Source organism: Heterodontus francisci, unplaced genomic scaffold, assembly GCF_036365525.1.
Source record: "Heterodontus francisci isolate sHetFra1 unplaced genomic scaffold, sHetFra1.hap1 HAP1_SCAFFOLD_1278, whole genome shotgun sequence".
In the NCBI taxonomy this organism is placed as follows: Eukaryota; Metazoa; Chordata; class Chondrichthyes; order Heterodontiformes; family Heterodontidae; genus Heterodontus; species Heterodontus francisci.
This window is the reverse complement of record NW_027140747.1, coordinates 6,821-32,810: the sequence shown is the minus strand read 5'-3', so window position 1 is coordinate 32,810 and position 25,990 is coordinate 6,821. Positions and strand designations below refer to the sequence as shown.

The following is a 25,990-nucleotide window of genomic DNA, read 5'->3' as shown; positions in this document are numbered from 1 at the left end:
ATGCAATGATCCTTTTTATAGAAAAAAGTTTGAAACTTGATTTCTGTAAGATAGTCATTGTTCTCCCTTTCTTGTTTATGATGATTTCCCAAGACTTGGTTTTACCAACATATGTTTTCTCAGCACTTGTCTCTCGTTCAGCTTTATTCCATCTGCATTACAATTTCCTTCTTCCCCGTTTGGTGCTTCTCTTGACTACTGTCTGTGGCATTTAATGCAGTCTGCCCTCTACTGTTGTTGCTGCTTGCATGCTTGCCATCTTTCTCTCCAACAGCATTGGTTCAGTCTTTATCCTGGCTTTATTGGTCCACAGTTCGTTTTTCTGACTCCCATCACTCCTAACCTCGCTTCTTGCCAAATTTTCAACATCCCCTCTGACTCTTCCCTTTGTGTCCCTGAATGATCAGTCTCCAGCAAAGGCCTTGGTTTCATTCCCCCCGAGCCAGACCTGAGTGTGTTTCGAACTTGACGCAATACTGAACTCTTATTCCACGCCTTCCTTTTTGGTTATGGCCCTAGCCTTGTTCCCTAACAACACAGGCTGTTTCTACCTTCTGTCCAACATGATAAAAACAGACTGCCATTTTCTGGGTCTTTGTGTTGGCCTTTTTGTATGTCTTTTAGTTTCTTTCCACACACTGTAAATCATTTATATCATCTCACAGTATTCTATTAATCATCTCCTCCAACCCCTCTATTTTTCCTACAACCGACTAAATGCTTGCCTGTCTTTGTTTACACGTCTGAATAAGAGTATACATTTGTCATTTCTCTTGTTAAGTGCTGACTGACCTGTTTCTTTTTTGCATTTTCTCTTTAACATTGATTTTTATTAGATTAATTTTCTTCGAACTCATACTGCAACTTGTACATGTAAAAGTCATAGATTTATACAGCACAGAAACAGGCCCTTCCCTTCGGCCCATCTTGTCTGCCGGCCATCCAGCACCCTACTATTCTAATCCCATATTCCTGCACTTGGCCTGTAGCTGTGTATGCTGTGGCGTTTCAATTGGTCATCTAAATACTTATTAAATGTTGTGAGGGTTCCTGCCTTCACCACCACTTCAGGCAGTGCGTTCCAGATTCCAACCACCCTCTGGGTGAAAAAATGTTTCGTCAAATCTCTCCTAAACCTCCTGCCCCTTACCCTAAATCTATGCCCCCTGGTTCTTGACCCCTCCGCTAAGGGAAAAAGTTTCCTCCGATCTAACCTATCAATGCCCCTCATAATCTTGTACACCTCAATCATGTCCCCCCTCAGCCGTCTCTGCTCCAAGGAAAACAACCCTAGCCTTTTCAGTCTCTCTTCATAGCTGAAATGCTCCAGTCCAGGCAACATCCTGGTGAATCTCCTCTGCACCCCCTCCAGTGCAGTCACATCCTTCCTATAGTGTGGTGACCAGAACTGTGCACAGTACTCCAGCTGTGGCCTAACTAGCATTTTATACAGCTCCATCATAACCTCCCTGCTCTTATATGCTATGCCTCGGCTAATAAAGGCAAGTATCCCATATGCCTTCCTAACCACCTTATCTACCTGTGTTGCTGCCTTCAGTGATCTATGGACAAGTCACTTATGTCCTGGTAAACAAATGCTTAAATGTTGATGTGCAAGTAATTTTAATAGTTTTTTTTTATTTTTACAAAATTATTTGATCAACTATTCTGTTAAAGGAATCCATCCTACAATCATATCTGAGTCTTTCCAAAAGGCTTTGGAAAAGGGAGTTGAGGTTTTGAACGGCATTGCCCAACCTGTGGAACTAAGTGACCGAGAATCTCTCCTGAACAGTGCTACCACTGCTCTCAGCTCCAAAGTAAGGGCACTTTTAATTGTGTGGTACATGCTGTTTACTGTTACATTAATAGGCTTTGCTGCATACAATTTAACGTATTAAGAATATTGTATAGAGTGGACCATCACACAATTTCTGTAACATGCTTTGTTGCACTTGAATCATATTCAGGTATGTTCATTATAAATGTATATTCATTAATATATTGCAAATATTTTACAACTTTGTATCTGAACTTTTTGGAGTCTGTTGGATGCTGTACAAATTTATTGCACATCAAGCAAATTTTTCAGCTAATTTGGTGACATGCAAATTTATTCATTGACATTCAGTCATTAAGAGTTGAAGTTTGGCAAAATAACCAATTAAATTACTTGGCAACAAAAAATCAGCACATCAGTGGAATATTGTCAGGAACTGATAACCTTTGCTCTGTCTGGTATAAACTCTCGCTTCTTAATGTCTTGTGAAGTGAACAGAATTGGCTTCTATGATGATGGGGACCTTGGGAGGAGAAGTAGGGTTGTTCACTTTTGGCTGAAGTTGCTTGCAAACACTTGAATCTGTCTCTTGCACTCAGGTGCTGAGTTTCACCATGGTTGAGAATGGGGACCTTCCTGTTAGTCACCTGGTTGTTAATCACAGCACTGAACTGGATTTAGTCGGGCGAGATAGCTTTGCCCTGATTCGTTGGCTTTGCCTGTAGTCATCTTTTGGTTTTTAGTATCCTGTTCAGTTGCAGCTTTGCTAGATTGATGCCTCATTTAGTTGTGCCTGTTGCTGCCTATATCACAGAATCACAGAATAATACAATGCAGTAGAGGCCCTTCGGCCCATCGAGTCTGCACCGATGCATTAAAACACCTGACCTGTCTACCTAATCCCATTTGCCAGCACTTGGCCCATAGCCTTGAATATTATGACGTGCCAAGTGCTCATCCAGGTACTTTTCAAAGGATGTGAGACAACCTGCCTCTACCACCCTCCCAGGCAGGGCATTCCAGACCGTCACCACCCTCTGGGTAAAAAAGTTCTTCCTCAGATCCCCCTTGAACCTTCCACCCCTCACCTTGAACTTGTGACCCCTCGTAACCGACCCTTCAACTAAGGGGAACAGCTTCTCCCTATCCACCCTGTCCATGCCCCTCATAATCCTGTACACCTCGCTCAGGTCACCCCTCAGTCTTCTCTGCTTCAGTGACAACAACCCAAGCCTATCCAACCTCTCTTCATAGCTTAAATATTCCATCCCAGGCAACATCCTGGTGAATCGCCTCTGCACCCCCTCCAATGCAATCACATCCTTTCTATAATGTGGCAACCAGAATTGCACACAGTACTCCAGCTGTGGCCTTACCAAAGCTCTGTACAACTCCAACATGACCTCCCTGCTTTTGTAATCTATGCCTCGATTGATAAAGGCAAGTGTCCCGTATGCCTTTTTCACCACCCTGTTAACCTGCCCTTCTGCCTTCAGAGATCTATGGACAAACACACCAAGGTCCCTTTGTTCCTCTGAACTTCCCAGTGTCAAGCCATTCATTGAATACTTGCGTGTCACATTACTCCTTCCAAAGTGTATCACCTCTCACTTTTCAGCGTTAAACTCCATCTGCCACTTTTCTGCCCATTTGACCATCCCGTCTATATCTTCCTGTAACCCAAGACACTCCACCTCACTGTTAACCACTCGGCCAATCTTTGTGTCATCCGCGAACTTACTGATCCTACCCCCCACATAGTCATCTATGTCGTTTATATAAATGACAAACAATAGGGGACCCAGCACAGATCCCTGTGGTACACCACTGGACACTGGCCTCCAGTCACTAAAACAGCCATCTGTCATCACTCTCTGTCTCCTACAGCTAAGCCAATTTTGAATCCACCTTATCAAGTTACCTTGTATCCCATGTGCATTTGCTTTCTTGATAAGTCTCCCATGTGGGACCTTGTCAAAGGCTTTGCTGAAATCCATGTAAACTACATCAATTGCACTACCCTCATCTACACACCTGGTCACATGCTCAAAAAATTCAATCAAATTTGTTAGGCATGACCTCCCTCTGACAAAGCCATGCTGACTATTCCTAATCAAATTTTGCCTCTCCAAGTGGAGATAGATTCTCTCCTATAGTTTGATGATGGCGGAGTGAGGAATATTCTAGTCTGTGAGCTTACAGATTGTGGTGGCACGCCATTCTAATGCTGGTGATGGCCCACTTCTCGGCTGCTTGATCTGCCCTTAGTCCATCCTACTTAACCCTCTAGTAATGTCACACCTCATGATGGAGGATTTCCTTATTGGAGATGAAATTTTGCCTTCAAAGGGACGATGTTGTGGACAGATGTACCTGGGCCACATAGATTGGTGAAGATCAGGCCAAGTACATTAATTTCTTAGTTGGTTCCCTTCTATTCTGGAAGATGCATCCTTCGTGATGGTACCCCTGAGCCATTCTGTGGGATCTGAATTCGTCCATCCAGAGTACCTTCTGTGCCCCTGCTTTCCTCCAGGTTTACATGTAATGTGCCTATTTGCAAAAGAGCAGCATATAGTTGGAATTCCCAGATATGTAAAAGTACTGAGGAAAGAAGTTGATAAAATACTAGGCCAGCTTTCAGCACTCTGATTAATATTTTCTACTGAAGATGAGCCATGTTATGACGATACACTCTACTAAAATTTAACTTATTTTTTTATTTTGTAGGTTGTTTCTCAGTATGCCAGCCTTCTTGCTCCAATGAGTGTTGATGCCGTAATGAATGTAATTGATCCTGCAACGGCCACCAGTGTGGATCTCCGAGATATCAAAATTGTCAGGAAACTAGGGTAAGAACAAGCTTCCATGCTAGCTATTCATATCTTGAATTTCATGAACTTGAAAATGGTGTTCGAGAACTTAAAACAAAATACTGCAGCTGCTGCAAATCTGAAATAACATTGCTGGAAATACTCAGAGGGTCATACAGAAGCTGTGGAGATAGAGTGAAATAGAGTCATTACAACTGATCATGCTTGAGAGACGGCGATGGATGAGAGAGAGAAGGGGACAGACGGAACTGGTGATAAGTCATTGACCTGAAACGTTGACTCTGTTTGTCCCTCCACAGATGCTGTCGAACCTGCTGAGTGTTTTTACCATACGAACATACGAATTATAGGAGCAGGAGAAGGCCACTCGATCCTTCGAGCCTGCTCTGCCATTCAATAAGTTCTTGGCTGAACTGATTACTCTACGTTTCCACCTACCCCCGATAACCTTCCACCCCCTAGCTTATCAAGAATCTATCTGTCTTAAAAAAAATATTCAAAGACTCTGCTTCCACCACCTTTTGAAGAAGAAAATTCCAAAGACTCAAGACCCCCTGAGAGAAAAAAATTCTCCTCATCTCTGTCTTAAATGGGACACCCTTTATTTTTAAACAGTGACGCCTAGTTCTAGATTTTCCCACAAGGGAAAACATCCTTTCCACATCCAGCCCCTCAAGACGCCTCAGGGGCTTATATGTTTCAATCAAGTCACCTCTTACTCTTCTAAATTCCAGCAGATACAAGCCTAGCCTGTCCAATCTTTCCTCGTAAGACAGCCTGCCCATTCCAGGTATTAGTCTAGTAAACCTTCTCTGTACTGTTTCCAACACATTTATATCCTTCCTTAAATAAGGAGACCAGTACTGTACACAGTACTCCAGATGTGGTCTCACCAATGCCCTGTATAGCTGAAGCATAACCTCCCCACTTTTGTATTCAATTCCCCTCGTAATAAATGATAACATTCTATTAGCTTTCCTAATTACATGCTGTACCTGCATACTAACCTTTTTAGATTCATGCACTAGGACACCCAGATCCCTCTGCATCTCAGAGATCTGCAATCTCTCGCCATTTAGATAATATGCTTTTTTATTCTTCCTGCCAAAGTGGACATTTTCACACTTTCACACATTATACTCCATTTGCCAGATCTTTGCCCACTCACTTAACCTGTCTATATCCCTTTGTAACCCCCTTATGTCCTCTTCACAAGTTACTTTCCGACCTATCTTTGTGTCATCAGCAAATTTAACAACCATACCTTCGGTCCCTTCATCCAAGTTATTTATATAAATTACAAAAAGTTGAGGCCCCAGCACTGATCCCTGTGGCACACCACTCGTCACATCTTGCCAACCAGAAAATGACCCATTTATGCCTACTCTGTTTCCCATTAGCTAACCAATCTTCTAACCATGCCAATATGTTACCCCCCTACACCATGAGCTTTTATTTTCTGTAATAACCTTTGATGTGGCACCTTATCTAATGCCTTCTGGAAATCTAAATACAATACATCCACTGGTTCCCCTTTATCCACAACATATGTAACTCTCAAAGAACTGCAATAAATTGGTTAACCATGATTTCCCTTTCACAAAACCATGTTGACTCTGCCTGATTACCTTGAATTTTTCTAAATGCCTTGCTACAATGTCTTTAATAATAGCTTCTAACATTTTTCCGAAGACAGATATTAAGCTAACCTGCTTTCTGTCTCCCTCCCTTTTTGAATAAAGGAGTTACATTCACTATTTTCCAATCTTACAGAACCTTCCCCAAATCTAGGGAATTTTGGAAAATTAAAACTAATGCATCAACTATCTCAGTAGCCACTTCTTTTAACACTCTAGGATGAAGTCCATCAGGACCTGGGGACTTGTCAGCCTGCAGCTGCAACAGTTTGTTCAGTACCACTTCCCTGGTGATTGTAATTTTCTTGTTCCTCCCTCCCTTCCATTTCCTAATTTACAGCTATTTCTGGGATGTTAATTGTATCCTCAATAGTGAAGACCAATGCAAAATATCTGTTCAATTGATCTGCCATCTCATTATCCATTATTAATACCTCAGACACACTTTGTATAGGACCAACGCTCACTTTGTTAACTTTTCTTTTTTAAATATCTATAGAAACTCTTACTATCTATCTTTTTGTCGAGCTAGCTTTCTCTCGTACTCTAATTCTACCTTCCTTATCAATCTTTTAGTCATTCTTTGCTGTTTTTTATATTTTGTCCAATCGTCTGACCTGCCTCCCATCTTTGTGCAATTGTAGGCTTTTTTTTTAAAGTTTGATACTATCTTGAACTGTTTTAGTTAACCATGGATGGCGGGTTCCACCCTTGGAATTCTTCTTCGTAGTTGAAATGTATCTATTCTGTGTATTCTGAAATATCCCTTTAAATGCCTGTCACTGCATCTCTATTAACCTATCTATTAAGCTAATTTGTCAGTTCATTTTAGCTAGCTTTGCTTTCATGCCCAGATAATTGCCCTTATTTAAGTCTAAAATGCTAGTCTTGGACCCACTCTTCTCCCCCTCAAACTGAATTTCAAACTTGATCATATTATGATCACTGCTACCTAGGGGCGCCTTTACTAAAGGGTCATTAATCCTATCTCTTTGCACAATACCAGCTCTCGTATAGCCTGCTCTCTGTTGGCTCCAGAAAGTATTGTTCCAAGAAATTATCCCGAAAACATTCTATGTACTCCTGATCTAGGCTATCTCTGCCCATTTGATTTTTCCACTCTTCTTTTGGCCTCCTTATCTCGAGAGACAATGGGTAAGTGCCTGGAGGTGGTCAGTGGTGTGTGGAGCAGCGCCTGGAGTGGCTATAAAGGCCAATTCTGGAGTGACAGGCTCTTCCACAGGTGCTGCAGAAAAATTTGTTTGTCGGGGCTGTTACATAGTTGGCTCTCCCCTTGCGCTTTTGTCTTTTTTCCTGCCAACTGCTAAGTCTCTTTGACTCGCCACACTTTAGCCCCGCCTTTATGGCTGCCCGCCAGCTCTGGCGAACGCTGGCAACTGACTCCCACGACTTGTGATCAATGTCACAGGACTTCATGTCGCGTTTGCAGACGTCTTTAAAGCGGAGACATGGACGGCCGGTGGGTCTGATACCAGTGGCGAGCTCGCTGTACAATGTGTCTTTGGGGATCCTGCCATCTTCCATGCGGCTCACATGGCCAAGCCATCTCAAGCGCCGCTGACTCAGTAGTGTGTATAAGCTGGGGATGTTGGCCGCCTCGAGGACTTCTGTGTTGGAGATACGGTCCTGCCACCTGATGCCAAATATTCTCCGGAGGCAGCGAAGATGGAATGAATTGAGACGTCGCTCTTGGCTGACATACGTTGTCCAGGCCTCGCTGCCATAGAGCAAGGTACTGAGGACACAGGCCTGATACACTCGGACTTTTGTGTTCCGTGTCAGTGCGCCATTTTCCCACACTCTCTTGGCCAGTCTGGACATAGCAGTGGAAGCCTTTCCCATGCGCTTGTTGATTTCTGCATCTGGAGACAGGTTACTGGTGATAGTTGAGCCTAGGTAGGTGAACTCTTGAACCACTTCCAGAGCGTGGTTGCCAATATTGATGGATGGATTTTTTCCACTCTATATGTAGGTTAAAATCCCCCATAATTATCACTGTACCTTTCTGACAAACTGCCATTATTTCTTCCTTTATACCCTGTCCTACAGTTTGGTTAATGTTAGGGGACCTGTACGCCTTTACCGTAAGTGACTTCTTGCCTTTATGATTTCTCATTTCTACCCAAACTGCTTCTACATCCTGGTATCCTGAACTTCAGTCATCTCTTTCTGTTGCGCTAATATCATCATTAATTAACAGAGCCACCCCTCCACCTTTTCCTAGCTCCCTGTCCTTCCTAAATGCCATGTACCCGTCAATATTCAGGTCCCGATCTATGGCGTCCTGCAGCCATGTCTCTGTACTGGCTATCAGATCAGTACTTATTTATTTCTATTTGCGCTGTTTGTCTGTTTTGTTTTGAATGCTATGTGCATTCAGATACACAGCCTTTAGTTTTGTCCTTTTTATTATTTTTGTAACATCTAGCCTTATCTGTTGATTTACTGTTACATTTATATGCTCTGTTCCTTCCTGTCACAGTCTGTATATCATTTCCCATATTTATACCTTTCTTGCCTTGTCTCTACTCCTTGATTTATCATATCTTCCCAAATTTGATCCCTTGCCCCCACTGTTCAGTTTAAAACCCTCTCGACTTCCCTAGTTATGCGCCTTGCTAGAACGCCGGCCCCAGAACGGTTCAGGGTGTAGACCGTCCCAACGGTACAGCCACCACTTTCTCCAGTGCTGGTGCCAGTGCCCCACGAACCAGAACCCACTTGTACCACACCATTCTTTGAGCCACGCATTTATTTCTCTAATCTTATTTGCCCTATGCCAATTTGCACGTGTCTCAGGTAATAATCCAGAGATTTTCACCTTTGAGGTTCTGCTTCTTAATTTGGCGCTTTCTAAACCTCCGCTCCCGCCATGCACACCTCTCTCGTTCTGTCTGAGCTTTTGCCGCACTTTTTAAACCTCTGCTCCTGCCGTGCTCCTCTCTCTCTTTTTCTCCGGTCACCATTTTCTGTTTTTTGCTTGAACACATGAAATAGGAGCAGAAGTGGACCATATGGCCCATTGAGTCTGCTCCGCCATTCAATACGATCATGGCTGATCTTGGGCCTCACTTCTACTTGCCTGCCTGCTCCCCATATCCCAACTGAGGTTGCATTTTAGTCCAGAATTTTCTGTCACAATAACTGAGTTTAATGGTGCTCACCATTATGAATGTGTAAATATCCAGCAGCATGTGATGAGGAAGAGATAAGCTGTGAATTGCAAATTGACAGAAGTTGCTGGACAGTTTGCGCCTTTGCACTGTTCACCTCACAAAAATGGCAGCTCAGTTTTGGCCCACCTTGAGTTTCATGAAGTTGCTGCATTTACACGTTAATTGATCGTTAAACTAGCTGCAGAAAGTTGGGACTGGAAATTAACCAAGTACCCTTTTTAATGTGATTTATGTTCCTGCAATGCCATTCAATCTCTCCAGTTGAGAAAGACAAGGTTTTGAACAGTGGAGTCTCATTCCTAAAGATAGTAAATTGAGGTGTGATTTAAAAAAAAAATTATTTTCCTTTGTCTTTTCTCTCTCCCTTAATCCAAACTTTCTTTTCCTCTTAATTTCTCTTTCTGTGCCTAATCTGACTTTAAGTCACGTTCCTTCTCAGTCATTCCTGTTTCTTTCTCAGTCCTTGAATCCCACTAGGGAGATAGACTATCAGTCCCATTGTTCACTGAGGTCCCAGTTGCCACTTTTCCCTTGCAGCTTGCACTTCGCGCAACTTAAAAAGCAAAACATTTTTAATCCGACGAATGCACAATAAAGTGTAGCAAAGTGTAGCTAAGTGTAACATGCTGAGAGATGCTCCACTCCAGCAAAAGGTGTGCTGTAAGTTGATTCTGGCATAGTCACAGCAGCTGTTGACATTAAATTAATGAGGAACTTTTGCATGAATTTCTTTTAACTCTGTGTAAGGTTTCTTCAATTTTCTGTACTTTGGAAGAGCAGGGTTCTTTTCATATATTTTGGCGAACATGATGGGGAAATCTGTTTTAGATCGTTAGTTCATTTAGTAGCTTCATGGGTTGGTGTGATTTTGGTTGACTTTCATCTGGTTTGTTTTAGAGTGGAGCTACCAGGCTGCTTTTTAAAAAAAAATAAATAAAAGACTGAACAGTGGCAGGGATGTGCTGACCAGGTCCCAGGCCTAATCCCTCAGTCTGTGCTGATGTTTAAGTTGTGTTTGGGAGCCCGGTGATAGGAAGATTCTTGCTGCTCCCCAGCCACTGGCCTCCAAGTCTATGCAGGAGCACTGCTGAAAATTAGCCAGCTAAAATTGCATGGCTTCACTTGTCAGGCTAGTTTGTCAAACATCAACAGTGTTCTGGAGTTCTGCAGACCAGTCTGGCTCAGTTATTGGGTTATTGAGTCTGCCACAGCAGGTTTACTCACTTTAGAAATTTTGTTGTTAAAAGTGTCGGATATGAATCACCTCCACTCCAAAGATAGTCACCTTTCCTCGAGCTATAGTTAGGTAGTTGCACCTACCTAAAACTCGTGAGCATGGGTTTGAGCCCCCAATCAGCAGACGTCGATTAATTGGAAGTCTTCAAGTGGCATTTGTGCTTTTTAAAATATTTGCATGCCTTTTTATAACAAAATACATTTTTACAATAAATAATCAAAATCTGCTTTGCAGCGGAACTATTGATGACTGTGAATTGGTGAATGGACTGGTTCTGACTCAGAAAGTAGTTAATGCCGGTGTAAGCCGAGTGGAAAAGGCTAAGGTTGGGCTCATCCAGTTCTGTTTGTCTGCTCCAAAGACTGATGTAAGTACAATTTTTTTTTGTAGTTTGGCTGAAGGATTAAACCAGGATCAGCCTTCAGTTTCTTAACACACATTTAATTAAAATTGACATTGCTGTGAATATTCTTAAAGTTTAAAAAGCAGAATGCAGTTGTGAAAATACTATATTAGACATATGTCGACCTTGGTATGGATGAGGTGTGGTATTGGAACAATTATTGTATTGTGACAAATGCCCCTACTTAGCCAGTAGCATTCTCTGCCAGAAAAAACATTACAATATTTTGTCTGCCTCTCCACCAGATTACAGGTCACTGTGCTGGACCTCTCCCTGTCCTGCTTGGCCTGCAGCAACCAGGAACTCCTGATAGATATATATCGAGTGCCACTTTATGGGGAAGTCAGACACTCCAAATGTCTCTGCTGAAATAAAGCAGCAGATCCCCTGCTTGTGTGCAGTCTAGCTTGTTAAGGTGCGTGAAGCCTCTGTTCCTGCATCTGTCACAGCTGACTGCTACTTTTCCATAGGAGTAGCTCTTTCTTCAGCCTTGGTTTTCTCCTTGTTAAATATATTGATTATATCATTTAAATCATTTCCTAATAAAGATAAATTTCAAATAGCACAGGCGCTGAAAGCACTATGTCTACGTCCGTGTGGGATATTGTGACCCTACTAGGACCTGGAGCAAGTCTACCCTTGCAAAGCCGCGAATGTGAGCTCGTCTTGGCCTTTACATACCGATCATTGCCTGTAGCCTTAAATAGTAATCGGATACTCCCTTAAACTGCAACTTGTGAAAAACATGCATCCTGTTCCAGTTGTCCCACTCCCCAGTGCTCACTGACCTAAAAATTATTTATATAGAGCCTGCAACATAGTAAAATGTCCCAAGGTGCTGCACAGGAGCATTATGAAACAAAAATTTCACACCGAGCCATATAAAAATTTTTAAAAATGCAATTACTGGTGGTTAAACTCAAAAGTCTTGTTATGGAAGGATAATGCTGGAGCCTATATTTACTCAGTTTCACATTTATTGTGCAGAGTGAGAGGATTACAAACATGCAGCTCCTCACTCAAACCCTTAGCCAGTCTCAGTGAGTGTCTGCTTATAAGTGCTCAACTAATACCCCAATTAACACCCTTCACCTGCATATAATCAAACCATTGATAGACAACAGATGAACAGACTCCCTTCTTTCTTTTACAATACAACTTGGTTTTATACGTTCAAAGGACATGTCAAGATAAATCAAATTAAATTCCATATTGGGTACAAAGTATTACATTGTGAGACGCCTCTCCTCTAGCACCCCTAACAATTTCCTTGTTTCACAAAAAGAAGTACTTAGTACAATCTCATATCTGATGACTTGCATCTACCCATTTAAGTTTGGAGAGTTCTTTTCTGTCCAGCATTTGTTTCAATCCAGCAAGGTCAATGCATAATCTTTTCTCACTTTACACAAAGTGTGAGCCTACATTGTCCCACAAAGAACGATTATCCAGATAACATTCAATGCGTATCCTATCTTGAGTATGTCCCTTCTTCAGAATTTCACCCAAAATATTTGACAAATAGAACCCCATATCCATTGGTTCCATGAGACCCAGTATTTCTGCAGCTAAAGTGCTTTTAACAACCCGTTTTATTTTCTTAGCCTCCCAAGCTAAAAGACAATGTTTCCCATTTTCACCCATCAGAAGTATTGTGAAGCCAGCTGCACTTGAATACCCATCAGCAAGATTAGCATGTGAAGCATCACTTAAAATTATTAGCTTCATGTTCTTTGGGTCACCTAAGGATGGGAACTTCAATACACATTTCTCCAGATTTAGTTTTTTTCAATGTTTTATTTGCCCTTAAAACATTCTTAACCCTCGGATGTTTCATCATCGTGCTTAACTCCAGCACATCAAAACCAGCATCAAGCCTCTATTAGCACTTTGTCTTTCGGAATTACTGCGAGAAGATCTCCCTCGCACTTTATCGGAGGCTCTTTCTCCAGTAAGTGATCACTTCCTTATGCAAGAGTCACTTCCAGACCCACTCTTAGAACTTGCACTGCGTTTTCTTAACACTCCACTCCTTCACCCCATTCTGCCAGTCCATGGACCTTGCTTCTTGGCCATCATCTTGAACATTCAATCAATATTTAAACATGCCTTTAGATTTTCCTGCATGTCCCACAATTGTTACATCTCTCCATTTATTAAACCCCTCTGGAATATATGTCACCCGAGTACCGACTCGGGGCAATTGGCCTTTGGATGCGATAGCTCTTGACTGAGCATCATGATCACTCACATTAATATCCAATCCTTGATCTACCATATTCAGTGCCTCAGGACCTTCATCACAAAATATGAGTATTTGAGGTACAAGGTGCCTCTTTTCCCTTCTATCAGCTGCTCAGATTCTGAGATTTTGTAATCAACTCCGATTAACCATTAGGATTGAACCTTAACGGTTTGATTTCCATGCTTGATATTACCATCTTAACATCACGACCGATTACCTTACCAGGGCCCTTCCATTCCCTTGGCCCTCTTTTATAATACACCAAATCTCCTGAATTAAATTCTGCCTCAGAAGGCCTTGTACAAGGCCTCAGAGCTCTGAATTTTCTCTGAGACCTCAGTCTTGATGAAAGCCCGTCTCCCTGCATGTAAAGCATTCAAATGCCTAGAAAAAAATGGAACTAATCGTAGTACCTTCTAGAGTAGGAGGACTGTTGTGCAGTACAGAAGGCAATTTAGGATTTCACCTATCGACCAATTGATAGGGATTATATCCTCCAACCATCTGAAGCGAATTCTTCGCATGAACCACCCGTGCCAGGGCAGTTGTCAACTTGCAGTTTGGCTGGTCAGCTAAGATTTTATGCAACATTTCATCAACCACTGCGTGATTCCTTTCACAAAGCCCATTGCTGAAAGGACTTTCAGCTGCAGTATTCATAACCATAATGTTCACGTTTTCACATATATCCCTGAACACGTCATTGGTAAATTCCCCTCCATTATCAGTCAGAAACCTATCTGGTGCCCCAAGTGCAGCCCCTATCCATTTCTCTATAAGTTTGTCTATAATCACCCTTTTGTCCTTGCTATTTATTATTGTAGAAAGACTAAATCTAGTTGCTAGGTCTATAAAATGTAGAATGAAAATATTCTTGTCTTTGTCCCATAGCTTTATGGGAACTTCCATGGCAACTACCTTGTTAAAGTCACGTGCCAATGAAAGGCTGGCAATAGGACGTGATGGTGTCCTCCAATACTTTTTGCAGATTTCACACTTTGTGCTAATCTCCCCTATTATCCTCGTATCCTCTTCAGTCAATCACATCTGCATCCTTTGGCAGGGTTTTAATCTCTTAACTGGAAGGGTGAGAAAATTATCTCTCTAACTTTTAGACAATTTGCCTTTTTTCTCTGTGATTCATAACACCTGATGCCATCAATACTTCTCTAACGCTGTGTCTAGAAACATCAGGTTTTGTTAAGGGGATACAATAATGCCCTGACTGGGTAAATTGAAAATTCACTGACTTCCCAAAAACAATTACCTTATCATGCTCCATATCCAGTTTCATTTGTGCCTTTTTCATTGAAGGCTTACTCAAGAGTAAAGGTCTCTCACTGGAGATTACATCAGTCCTGATAAAGTGGCTTACCCCAGCTACTTTACATGGAATTACTACTCTCTTCAGTGTGTTGTCACCAAAACTAAAGCTGCTAGTACTTTTATACTCCTTAACCTTGCATCCATCCTCACTACTGAGTGGTTACAGTGTTAGCTGGATTCAGTCAGTTCCACATATTGTCAACGTGCAAGCACTATCCAATACAGCACAGTTGAATGAATCTGCAACTAACACATTCGTCACTGGACTAAAGCTCCTTGTGACTCGTACAATTTGTTCAAATCCATCAGTATCTTCCTCTTCTGCCTCAGAATTCTGTGTTGTATTTTGTTTCGAAGACTCTGCCCTCCGCTTAGGGTGGTTCTGAGTTACACTTAAAGCACCTATTAACGGTTTCTTGGGCATTCCTGGGATTCATTCGCTTATGATTGCTGTTAGAATTCTGTCTTCCACTGTAATAGTCAGACCTGCTAAAAGTGCTTTTATCCTCATTCCTCCTGTCTTTGACTCCTCCATAGTACTTATGACTACTTCCAGTTATCTGGATTATTTCTAAATCTAGTAAATATTAATGTTCTTGTTCTCCATTCTTTGTGTCACCGCTGAATGCCCTGCTTGTTCTACCAGGGCTGCAGGAAATTACTGTTTCCCCAGGAATTTTTTTAAAGCCGCAGACATTTGATCCAACAAGAAGTCTTTGTCCAAGAACCGAACCCTAGTTAGATCCAGGAGCCTGTCCATATGCTACACCCGAGCACAGTCTCGCAATTTAAAAGCTAGCACTGCACCAGGGATCTCCAAATTGAATTGGCTGCATTTGCTGACAACACAACCACTAGATGGCGCTGTACTTGCACATGCGCAAATGCAACTTGTTCCACTTAAATGTCACAGTCTGCGACGTTAAGGCAGCTACCAGGACTAAAGATGGCGCTGCTCAAATAATCACAATGGCAAAGTAAACCTATGGCAGCACGCAATGGAAATCGAAAGTACAACACCTCTGACAGTGCTGCACAATTCTAATTGTTTTCAGTGCCATTCCGCTCTGGCTGCTCGCTCCCTGCCTCCTTCCCGCACCGCTCTAAGAAGCAATGCGATGTAGGAGCACGTGGCAGAGAGGAGAGAAGCGGCGCCGCCTCGAGCTAGCGTCTGGACGGATGGGGGAAGAGAGCGGGAGGGGGGAGAGGGCGGGTGGCGGGGGGGAAGAGAGCGGCGGGGTAGGGGATGGGCAGGGAGGAGAGGAGCTGACCAGGTGCGTTGCACGAAAATGTACACGTTACGTGTTGGCGCATGCGCTAACCAGTCCTGGCGAGTTGGAACGCCGCGCACACGCAGAGAGCAGGAGCTTGTCTGCGCATGAGCGCATCTTGGCGCAGCCTGATGACTCAGCGGCCGGCTGCATTGTCAGGAATCACTTTGAATTGAATTTCCTCAATCTTGTATACAGTCTATTAAAAGTGCATTGAATAACCATCTGTTTTCCAAAATTTATCAAAGTCTGACCATGCCTCATAACGCATTTAGTAGGTCATTTTTCTTGTTAATTTCATCCAAGAATTCTAACCGAAGACCCAACCCTTCGTTGGTATCCAGCTGGTGAGCTTCCAGTTCACAAAACACTTCACTTTAAATTTACTTTTGGTAGGAAGTGACGACGCCAAGGCCATACCTTGTTTCCTCTTTGATAGAGATGTAATCCGTAACTACCTTTCCACTTGGTTTTTCCATTGGTCATATGGTTCAGACTCCGATAACATCAGGGAGGGTAATCATAGCCTGACAATTTACACTTGCTTTCTGCTATATTTTACCCAATAGCCCTTGAGATTTTAGTTTTCTAACTAAAAAAAAATCCTAATTTCCAATTTTCAGCTTTAGGCAATCATTCTCTGCTACCATGTTAAACTTCAGAAAGCTTGTTATGGAAGGATAATGCTGGAGCCGATATTTACTCAGCCTCACATTTATCGTGCAGAGTAAAAGGGATTACAAACATGTAGCTCCTCATTCAAACTCTTCACCAGTCTCTCTGAGTATCTGCTTCTCAGTGCTGAACTAAGACCCCAGTTAACACCCTTCACCTGCATATAATCAAGCCATTGACACTCCATTAATAGATTAACACTGGTCACTCTGCAGAAGATTAAGTTGTACTAGTATTAGGCTACATCCATTAGTTTGCCAATTATTTATCATGATGAGGCACAAGAAGTACAACGGATTACATGTGTTTTTGGGATTAGCGCATACTCAGCAGTCTCATGCCTCAAAATCTTTGTATTTGTGCTGTGCTTTTATCAGACCAGAAACTTGTGCCCCACCTTTTTAGTACATTTAAAGCATTAAATTCCTGTTGCATCACACCTTGTAGCCTCTGGCACAGCAAGTTGCTTGCTTGTTGGTTGGCATAGGGTAATTGCCCACCCAAAGTTTCAGACAGTGTAACAGCTGGTATTCTCAGTTGAGTTTTTGTCCAGTAACTATTTGTTAAATATTAAATTTGTAATGTGGGATGTACATTTAATTTAAATCTTTCCCTTAGTGTGACACTGGAATGTCAGCCTAGATTTTGTGCTCAAGTCTCTGAACTGGGATTTGAACCCATAACCTTCTGACTCAGGTCAGAATCACTGTGTATGTGATCAAGAACTTCTTGTGTCATTATTTTATTCCACAGATGGAAAGTCAAATTGTAGTTTCTGACTATGCTCAGATGGACCGGGTATTGCGTGAAGAGAGAGCCTACATTTTGAACTTGGTGAAACAGATTAAAAAAGCTGGATGCAATGTTCTGCTAATACAAAAATCAATTCTGAGGTAATTCTTTGAGTCAGACGTGAACCTGTGCTTTTTCAAAAAAAAAATGGTAGTTTGGTGATGTGGTCTGGTGTGCTGGTGCAGCAAGGTACTAGGCTGTTGGCTAGTATAGCATGTACTTATACTGTACCCTATCTGTGGCAAACTGTTTTTGGTAATGTTTAAGGTGTCTTGAAGAGGTTAGGGCCCATAGAAGGGAAAAACTCTTAATGGCAGCTTTCTACAACATGCTAGTAACTTAATTTGATTGTGAACATAAAACATAACTTGCATTTTCATTTAAGTGGGAAGTAATAGGACATTGTGTGATGTTACATATTTACACAGCTGGCCATACTTTTATTTCATATGTACTAAAATATAGATTATTCTGATCACTCAGACTCAATTTATGAGGGACTTGGGGATTGTGTCAAGAGAGTAAAATAAAATATGGCATATTTGACATTAGACTTTGGCAAGTTATTTTTCAAACTGAAGATTGATTGGAGCTTGGGTGGGGCAGTTGAGGGCGAGCAACTCTGTTCTCAAACCAGTGTCCTCAACTTCAGGGCAATTACAGAGGTATGAAGAAAGAGTTGTCTAAAGTGGGCTGGGAAAATAAGGGGAATGTCAGTGGATGAGCAGTGGCAGACATTTAAGCAGATATTTCATAACACTCAGCAAAAGTTTATCCTGGTCAAAAAAAGGACTCTATGAGAAGGATGAACCACCCGTGGTTAACAAAGGCGGCCAAGGAGAGTATCCAATCAAAAACTAAGGCATACAAAGCGGCGAAAACTAGTGGTAGGCCAGAGGATTGGGAATTTTTTCGGAACCAGCAGCTGATGACTAAAAAGCTAGTAAAAAGGGAGAAAATTGATTGAAAGTAAATTGGCAAGAAATAAAAAAACAAACAGCAAGAGCTTCTACGGGTATATAAAAAGAGAGAGTGGCTAAAGTGAGCGTGGGACCCTTGGAGGATGTGACTGGAGAATTGATAACGGGGAACAGGGAAATATCAGATAATTTAAACCAATATTTTACATCCGTCTTCACGGTGGAGGACACAATAAACATCCCACAGATATCAGACAGGCCAGGAGCTAATAGGAGGAAGGATCTTGTAACAGTCTCTATCATGAGGGACAAAGTATTTGACAAACTAATGGGACTAAAGGCAGACAAGTCGCCAGGACTTGATGGTCTGCATCCAAGGGTTTTAAAGGAAGTGGCTGCAGTGATAGTGGAGACATTGGTCGAAATATTCCAGAACTCACTGGATTCCAGGAGGGTCCCAGTAGATTGGAAAACTGCGAATGTGATGCCCCTGTTCAAGAAGGGAGGGAGACAAAAAGCAGGAAACTATAGGCCAGTCAGCCTAACATCGGTCGTTGGGAAAATGCTAGAGTCCATTATTAAGGAAGAAATAGGATGGTTAGAAAAGCTTAATGCAATCAAACAGAGTCAAAATGGTTTTGTGAAAGGGAAATCATGTTTGACCAATTTGCTAGAGTTCTTTGAGGATATAACAAGCACAGTGGATAAAGGGGAACTGGTAGATGTAGTGTATTTGGATTTCCAGAAGGCATTCAGTTAAGATGCCACAAAAAAGATTATTGCACGGGATAGGAGCTCACGGTATTGGGGGTAATGTATTCGCATGGATTGAGGATTGGTTAACTCACAGAAGACAGAGTCAGGATTAATGGGTCTTTTTCAAGTTGGAAAGACGTAACTAGTGGAGTGCCACAAGATCAGTCCTAGGGCTTCAATTATTTACTATCTATATTAATGACTTGGAGGAAGGGGCAGAGTGTAATATATCCAAATTTGCTGATGATACAAAAATAGGTGGGAGGGCATGTTGTGATGAGGACATATGGAATCTGCAAGAGGATATAGATTGGTTGAGTGAGTGGGCAAAAACTTGGCAGATGGAGTTTAATGTAGGAAAGTGTGAGGTCATGCACTTTGGTAGGAAGAATCAAAAGGCAGACTATTATTTAAATAGAGAGACACTTCAAAAAAGTGCAGCACAGAGAGATCTGGGTGTTGTGCATGAAACTTAAAAAGTTTGCTTGCAGGTGCAGCAAGTAATTAAGGCAAATGGAATTTTGGCCTTTATTGCTAGGGGTTGGAGTTTAAAAATAGGGAAGTCTTGTTGCAACTGTACAGAGTGTTGCTGAGGTTGCACTTGGAGTACTGTGTACAGTTTTGGTCCCCGTATTTAAGAAAGGATATACTGGCATTGGAGGTGATTCAAAAGAGATTCACTAGGCTGATTCCTGGGATTAAGGGGTTGACCTATCAAGAATGGCTAAACAGGTGTTAGGCCTTTATTCATTAGAATTTCGAAGAATGAGAGGTGATCTTATTGAAACGTACAAGATTCTGAGGGGGCTTGACAGGGTAGATGTTGAGAAGATGTTTCCACTAGTGGGGGAATCTTGAACTAGGGCACATAGTTAAAGAATAAGGGGATGCTCATTTAAAACTGAGATGCGAAGGAATTTCTTTTCTCAGTGGGTGGTGAATGTCTGGAATTCTTTACCCCAGAGATTTGTGGAGGCTAATCACTGAAAGTATTTAAAGAGGAGGTAGATAGATTTTTGAAATATCGGGGGGTTGAGGGCTATGAGGAGTTGGCATGAAAGAGGCATTGAGGTCTGGAACAGGTCAGCCATGGTATTATTGAATGGTGGGGCAGGCTTGAGGGGCTGAATGGCCTACTCCTACTATTTCTTATGTTAATGAGCAAAATGACTTCTCACTCTGTATCTTCTAAGACTTGTAGCCTAGACCAGCGTGGAAGATCGATGTCTAAACGCCAGCAGAGCAAGTCTATTCAGTTTCAGCTTAGCTCCTGGTTGGTGTAAATCCAAAGTGCAAACTGTTTGTTGTTTAACAGTATTACACACAGATCATAAGGGTAGCTGATGTCAAGCATGCATGCTGGAAGGAGTCTTTGCCGTACATTTACCAGGGAGTGCTTAATACTGATGCTGGGTATCAAAAACATCCTTGTTCACTTACCAAGAAATGACCTTTTTCAAGACCTTTGAGTACAAAAAAAGTTGAACTATTTGTCATGTAATTTTTTTTTTTTGCGTTGTTCCTTTATGTAGTCACATAACTTTGAAATGTTTTGTTCCTTCGGTCTTGGTTATCCCTTCAGGATTAACACTATTAATGTTTGTTACAGGGATGCCCTTAGTGACCTGGCCCTGCACTTCCTCAATAAGATGAAGATTATGGTGATCAAAGATATTGAGAGAGAAGATATTGAGTTCATCTGTAAGGTACAAGAGGCTTTTGATACAGTTGTGTGACTAAATTTATATTTGTTTGCAAAATTTACATGCTCTAATTGTTAAATTTCTATTTCTTTATAGTCCTGATTTAATTAATTATTGAATTAATGAAATATTAATTTTCTTTGTAGACACTAGGCATAAAACCAGTTGCCCATGTTGATCAGTTCACACCTGATATGTTGGGTACTGCCGAGTTGGCAGAAGAAATCCGTTTGAATGGTTCTGGCAAACTGACTAAGGTAATATTGGAAGCGAACAGCAATCTGCTTTTAAGTGCTTCCATTTTAAATAAGTTGCACTGAAGCTTCAATATTGTATGTAATTGTAGTTGCCTTAATTATACTAAAATTATTACTTTTTATTGTAGATTACTGGCTGTGCAAATCCAGGAAAAACAGTATCCATTGTAGTCCGTGGGTCCAATAAATTGGTAATGGAAGAGGCTGAGCGTTCCATTCATGATGCTCTCTGTGTCATTCGCTGCTTGGTAAAGAAAAGGTAATTTTCCCATATTACTCCTTTATCCTACAATGTGACTCCTGACAACGCAGTAGCTCACTGAGGTCATCAGAGTGCGCAAGGCTACGCACGTGCACAGCCACATCCTGCCAGGACGAACTTCTGCATGCGCGGGATGACGTGATCGCACAGCACCAACGTCATTGTGTATGCACGCCAGGTCTATCTTCGTGCATGCACGATAAAACGTCATCAGGTATCCAGCCCCCCACTCGGCTGCAGAAAGCGGCTGTGCGGAAGACTGAGGCTGGAGCTCTCCCCTCTCGGCAACTCACTCCAGGCCTCAGTGCTTCCTCACCTCAGCTGCTCGCCCCCCCACCACTCCCCAGGCCAATTGTTCCCCGTTCCTCCCTACCCCGCTCTCTGGCTGTTTGCTCCCCGATCGATAGAAAAGAAAACTGGGCAGCGTGTAAAATGTGCTGCTAATTCGTTATTGTGATTTGTTTATATAACTGACCAAGACTGATTTCGGGCGAATGCAGCTACTAGCTCCTGTCCCACTGGCCGTGTTCTCCCCTCGGCCACTCGCTTTCTCCCCCTCCTCCCCACCGGCCCCTTCTCTCCCCCCTGCCCCCTTCAGCCGCTCGTTCCAGACCTAGCTGCTCCCCCCTACTCCCCTGGCAGATTGTTTCCCGTTCGCACCACCACGCTCTCCGTTTGAGGCTGGAGTTTAAAACGTGCCTTCTGAATGGAAGTTAACCATTTAACCGATTAATGGGAGTTATTTGGCCACTTTATTGCACTTCTGTGTGTTTTTGAAAAAAATGTAATTACATCTTGACTTTGTTGGATTACTGTAATTTCTGCTTTTTAAAATTCTATTTCGTAAATTTATGACTTCTCCCAATGTCAAAGAAAATTGGTGCTTTGGCTACTTGATTTCTTTTGTCTTAGTAATCCCATCAATACAAGTCTCTGATCAACAATACAAAATGCATTTATTTTGATTTTTCTGCAATTTACATGGTCATGGGAGATCACACCATGAAATCATGAGAATTCTGAATTGGTACTTCAGTGTTTAACAAAAATTATTGAAATGTGTAAAAACGCTGTCTGGCCCATTTAAACCCATTAGTTCAGGCACTTTATGTTTAAATTTGCACCACCATTGACTCTGCCCAGCATAATTAATGGAGGATAATTTGCAGGACCGTTACCCAGAATAAAGTATCTCACTCGTCCAATCAACACAAAGATGAAATCAGTACTTTATTTTAAAAAAATTATTGTACATTCCAGTTAATGACTGTCTATTAACAGGGCTTTGATTGCTGGAGGTGGAGCTCCTGAGATTGAGCTGGCACTACGTTTGACTGAATACTCCCGTACTCTTAGTGGCATGGAGGCATACTGTGTACGTGCATATGCTGATGCCCTGGAAGTTATCCCATCTACTTTGGCTGAAAATGCGGGTCTTAATCCCATTTCGACTGTCACTGAGCTGAGAAATAGACATGCACAGGGAGAAAAGACTGCAGGAATTAATGTCAGAAAGGTGAGATTTGCATTCCTAGTTTTTGTTAGTATTGCTTATACACGTTGAAGAAAAACTTTTGCAAGCAGAATTTGTGCATTTTTTTTTGTTAATTTATTTTTCAGGTTTTTTTTGTTAATTTATTTTTCAGGGTGGTATTTCAAACATTCTGGAGGAGCTGGTTGTGCAGCCTCTGCTGGTCTCCCTCAGTGCCCTGACACTAGCTACAGAAACTGTTCGTAGTATCCTCAAGATTGATGATGTGGTAATTTTTTTGTTCCTTCTTCCCACCACCACTCCCCAACCCCATACAATGTAAATTTTGTACACTGTTATCGTGTTCCCAAAAGCTTCATTTTCTTAAAGGTAAAATGAGCAGAAAAATGGTCTGATACCAATTATATAGGATAAACAGCACAGAAACAGGTCATTCGGCCCAGCCAGTCCATGCGGTGTTTATGTTCCACTCAAGTCTCCTCCCATTTTTCCTCATTTAAATCGATCACTGTAACCCTCTATTCCCTTCTCCCTCATTTGCTGGTCGAGCTTCCCCTTAAATGCAACTATACTATTCGCTTCAACCACTACCAGTGCTCGCAAGTTCCACATTCTCACCACTCTTTGGATAAGGAAGTTACACCTGAATTCCCTATTGGATTCCTTCACGACTATTTTATATTGGTGCTCTCTAGTTTTGCTCTTCCCCACAAGTGGAAACATTCTTTCTATATCCACACTATCAAAATCTTTCATAATTTTCAAGACCTCTATTAGATCACACACTCAGCCGCCTTTTTTCAAGAGAACCAGCCTGTTCGTCATTTCCTGAAATGTATACCCACTCATTTCGGGTACCAGCCTTGTAAATCTTCTCTGCACTCTTTCTAATGCCTGCATATTCTTTCTATAATATAATAACTCTATATCTGGTTTAACCAAGGTTCAATATAGGTTAGGCATAACCTCCCTACTTTTCAGTTCTATTACTCTAGAAATGAAGCCTAGTGCTTGATTTGGTTTTTGATAACCTTGCTAACCTGTGGCGCACCTTTTAGTGATTGGTGTATTTGAACTTCAAGATCCTTTTGTTCCCCTACCCCACCTAGACTCGCACCTTCCAAGTAACAAGTGACCTTCCTACCAAAATGTACCATCTCACATTTATCTGTGAACTTTTGCCAATTATTTGCTCATTCTGCAAGTTTATTAATGTCCTCCTGTAATTTGTCACAGTCCTCCTCACTATTGACCACCCTCCACAAAATCCAAATTGTTATTAAAATTGTGAACAGCAGTCGCCCCAGCACTAATCCTTGTGGAACACCATTTCCCTTGCTCTGCCCCTCTGAAGAACTACTCTACTCCCACTCTGCTTTCTGTCTTGAAGCCAGGTAGCAATCCATTCTGCCACTTGTTCCTTGACTCTGCATTCTCTGACCTTATTTATTAGTCTATTATAGGGCACCTTATCGAAGGCCCTTTTGAAAATTCAGATTAATCCTGGTACCATGTGCAAATGAGGATAGAGATAGGAGGATAAAGCAGATGAATAATGTAGAAGTAAAAAATTTTTGCGTCATTTTCAGTAGGTCACTAATTACATACACGAGTAATTAATGTTGCTCAGGGTTGATGTTTGCATTGAGTTTTCAGACCAACATGTTTATGTAAATTTATCCCTGCCTTGGAATGCAACATATAATTTGGTTACTTTTCTTTTTCTTCCAGGTTAATGCACGATAAGCTCCGAAATGTTTAACAGAAGTAAGTGAGATGTCTTATTCCACATGCACTCATCTGCTATGACAACTTGTGATTGAACACAGGTTTATGGAACATCAGAAAGGCTATCACTGCAGAGTTGCCGCATTTGTGTTTCCTAACTGTAGTAATGTTATAACTTAATAAAATGTTGAAAGTTTGAAAATCATCTTGGCTTGATTCACATTTTCCTTTGAGCATTCATGTTCTTGTATACCAGCAATTTTTTTAAAGACCGTATTAACCATGTATTGTATGTTATACCATCTCGGTTTTATAACTGCTGATTGGATTTCAGAAACAAATTTGAAGGAATCAGTAGCAGTCTGTACTAAATGTTGATATTGGGATGCGTGAACACTGACGGGTAATTTTCTTTGTGAGTACACAAAGAATGAGTTGCTTACTAAGATATTTTGTAGTCAAAAACCAGTTGAGTAAAATGACAATCAGCATTTGGACAACTAACTAGCAGGAGAATTGCATCACCAATTCTCCAGATGTTTGCTTTAGAGTTGGCTTTTCAGAGTTATTGTGTGAATACAGAATAATTCTTGAAACAATTCAGCTTGTTAGCAGAAGAGTTTCTTAATTCTCTGTTCCTATACATTCTGGATAATATTTGTATAGAATGAATCCCACATATTTCCTGAAAAAACTTTACTACATTCAATTACCTCCCGAGCAATATGTTTTCAGGAAGAGTTTATTGTAGCAGTGAAATTGTGCTTTGGTCAGCAAATGTAATTTAGTAGGATAAACCCACTCCAAAAATGGCAGCAGAAGCACTGCTGCAGGAAAATCAATATCGATGGTATCAAGGACTCTGCGAAGAAAGACCTACTCAGGCAGTATTTCATAATTAACTTCGTGATGCTCAACAAACAGGAACCACAATGTCCAAATGCCTGGTCTGCCCTCAAAGCTACTATAATCAGCACTTGCGAAGATACTCTTGGTTTCATGACCAGTAAACGTCAAGACTGGTTTGGCGAGAACAACCAGGAGATACTGAATCGCAAATGTTCCTGAACTGGAAGTATCACCAAAATTCGAGGGGGAGAAAAAGCAGGTATGCAGACAATTGAAGGCCGAGGTCCAACAAAAGACCCGTGACTTAAAGAACAGCTGGTGGGCTGAAAGAGCGCGGGAAGTACAGCAACTTGCCGACAGCCATGACCTGCGTGGATTCTTCAGCACAGTCAAGACCAATTGTGGCTCAAGGACCTACCCCACTTAGAACAAAGAATGGAGCGGCCGCTCATTGGAAGGAGCACTTTGACGATCTCCTCAATCACGACTCAGTCCTTGATGCGAGTGCCCTCGACCATATTCCACACCATGCTACCCGTCGCGAACTCAGCACAATCCCAGCCCGACAAGATTGAAAAGGCCATCCGACAGCTAAAAAAAATAAGGTTGTTGACGTAGACAGAATT

At 41.8% G+C, this 25,990-nt stretch overlaps 1 protein-coding gene across 1 annotated transcript in view; it reads left to right on the top strand.

Annotated features, from left to right (window-relative positions):
- The window catches only part of cct4 (chaperonin containing TCP1, subunit 4 (delta)), a 40,061-nt gene extending 15,341 nt beyond the window's left edge, over positions 1-24,720 (top strand). The window contains exons 5-14 of the mRNA XM_068025976.1: positions 1,678-1,820; positions 4,511-4,632; positions 10,920-11,052; positions 17,359-17,498; positions 20,683-20,779; positions 20,923-21,033; positions 21,162-21,292; positions 22,577-22,811; positions 22,942-23,055; positions 24,519-24,720. Coding sequence (XP_067882077.1) covers positions 1,678-1,820; positions 4,511-4,632; positions 10,920-11,052; positions 17,359-17,498; positions 20,683-20,779; positions 20,923-21,033; positions 21,162-21,292; positions 22,577-22,811; positions 22,942-23,055; positions 24,519-24,533 — 1,241 coding nt within the window. The 3' untranslated portion in view covers positions 24,534-24,720. The remainder of the gene's footprint in view (positions 1-1,677; positions 1,821-4,510; positions 4,633-10,919; positions 11,053-17,358; positions 17,499-20,682; positions 20,780-20,922; positions 21,034-21,161; positions 21,293-22,576; positions 22,812-22,941; positions 23,056-24,518) is intronic.
- The last annotated feature ends 1,270 nt before the right edge of the window (positions 24,721-25,990 follow it).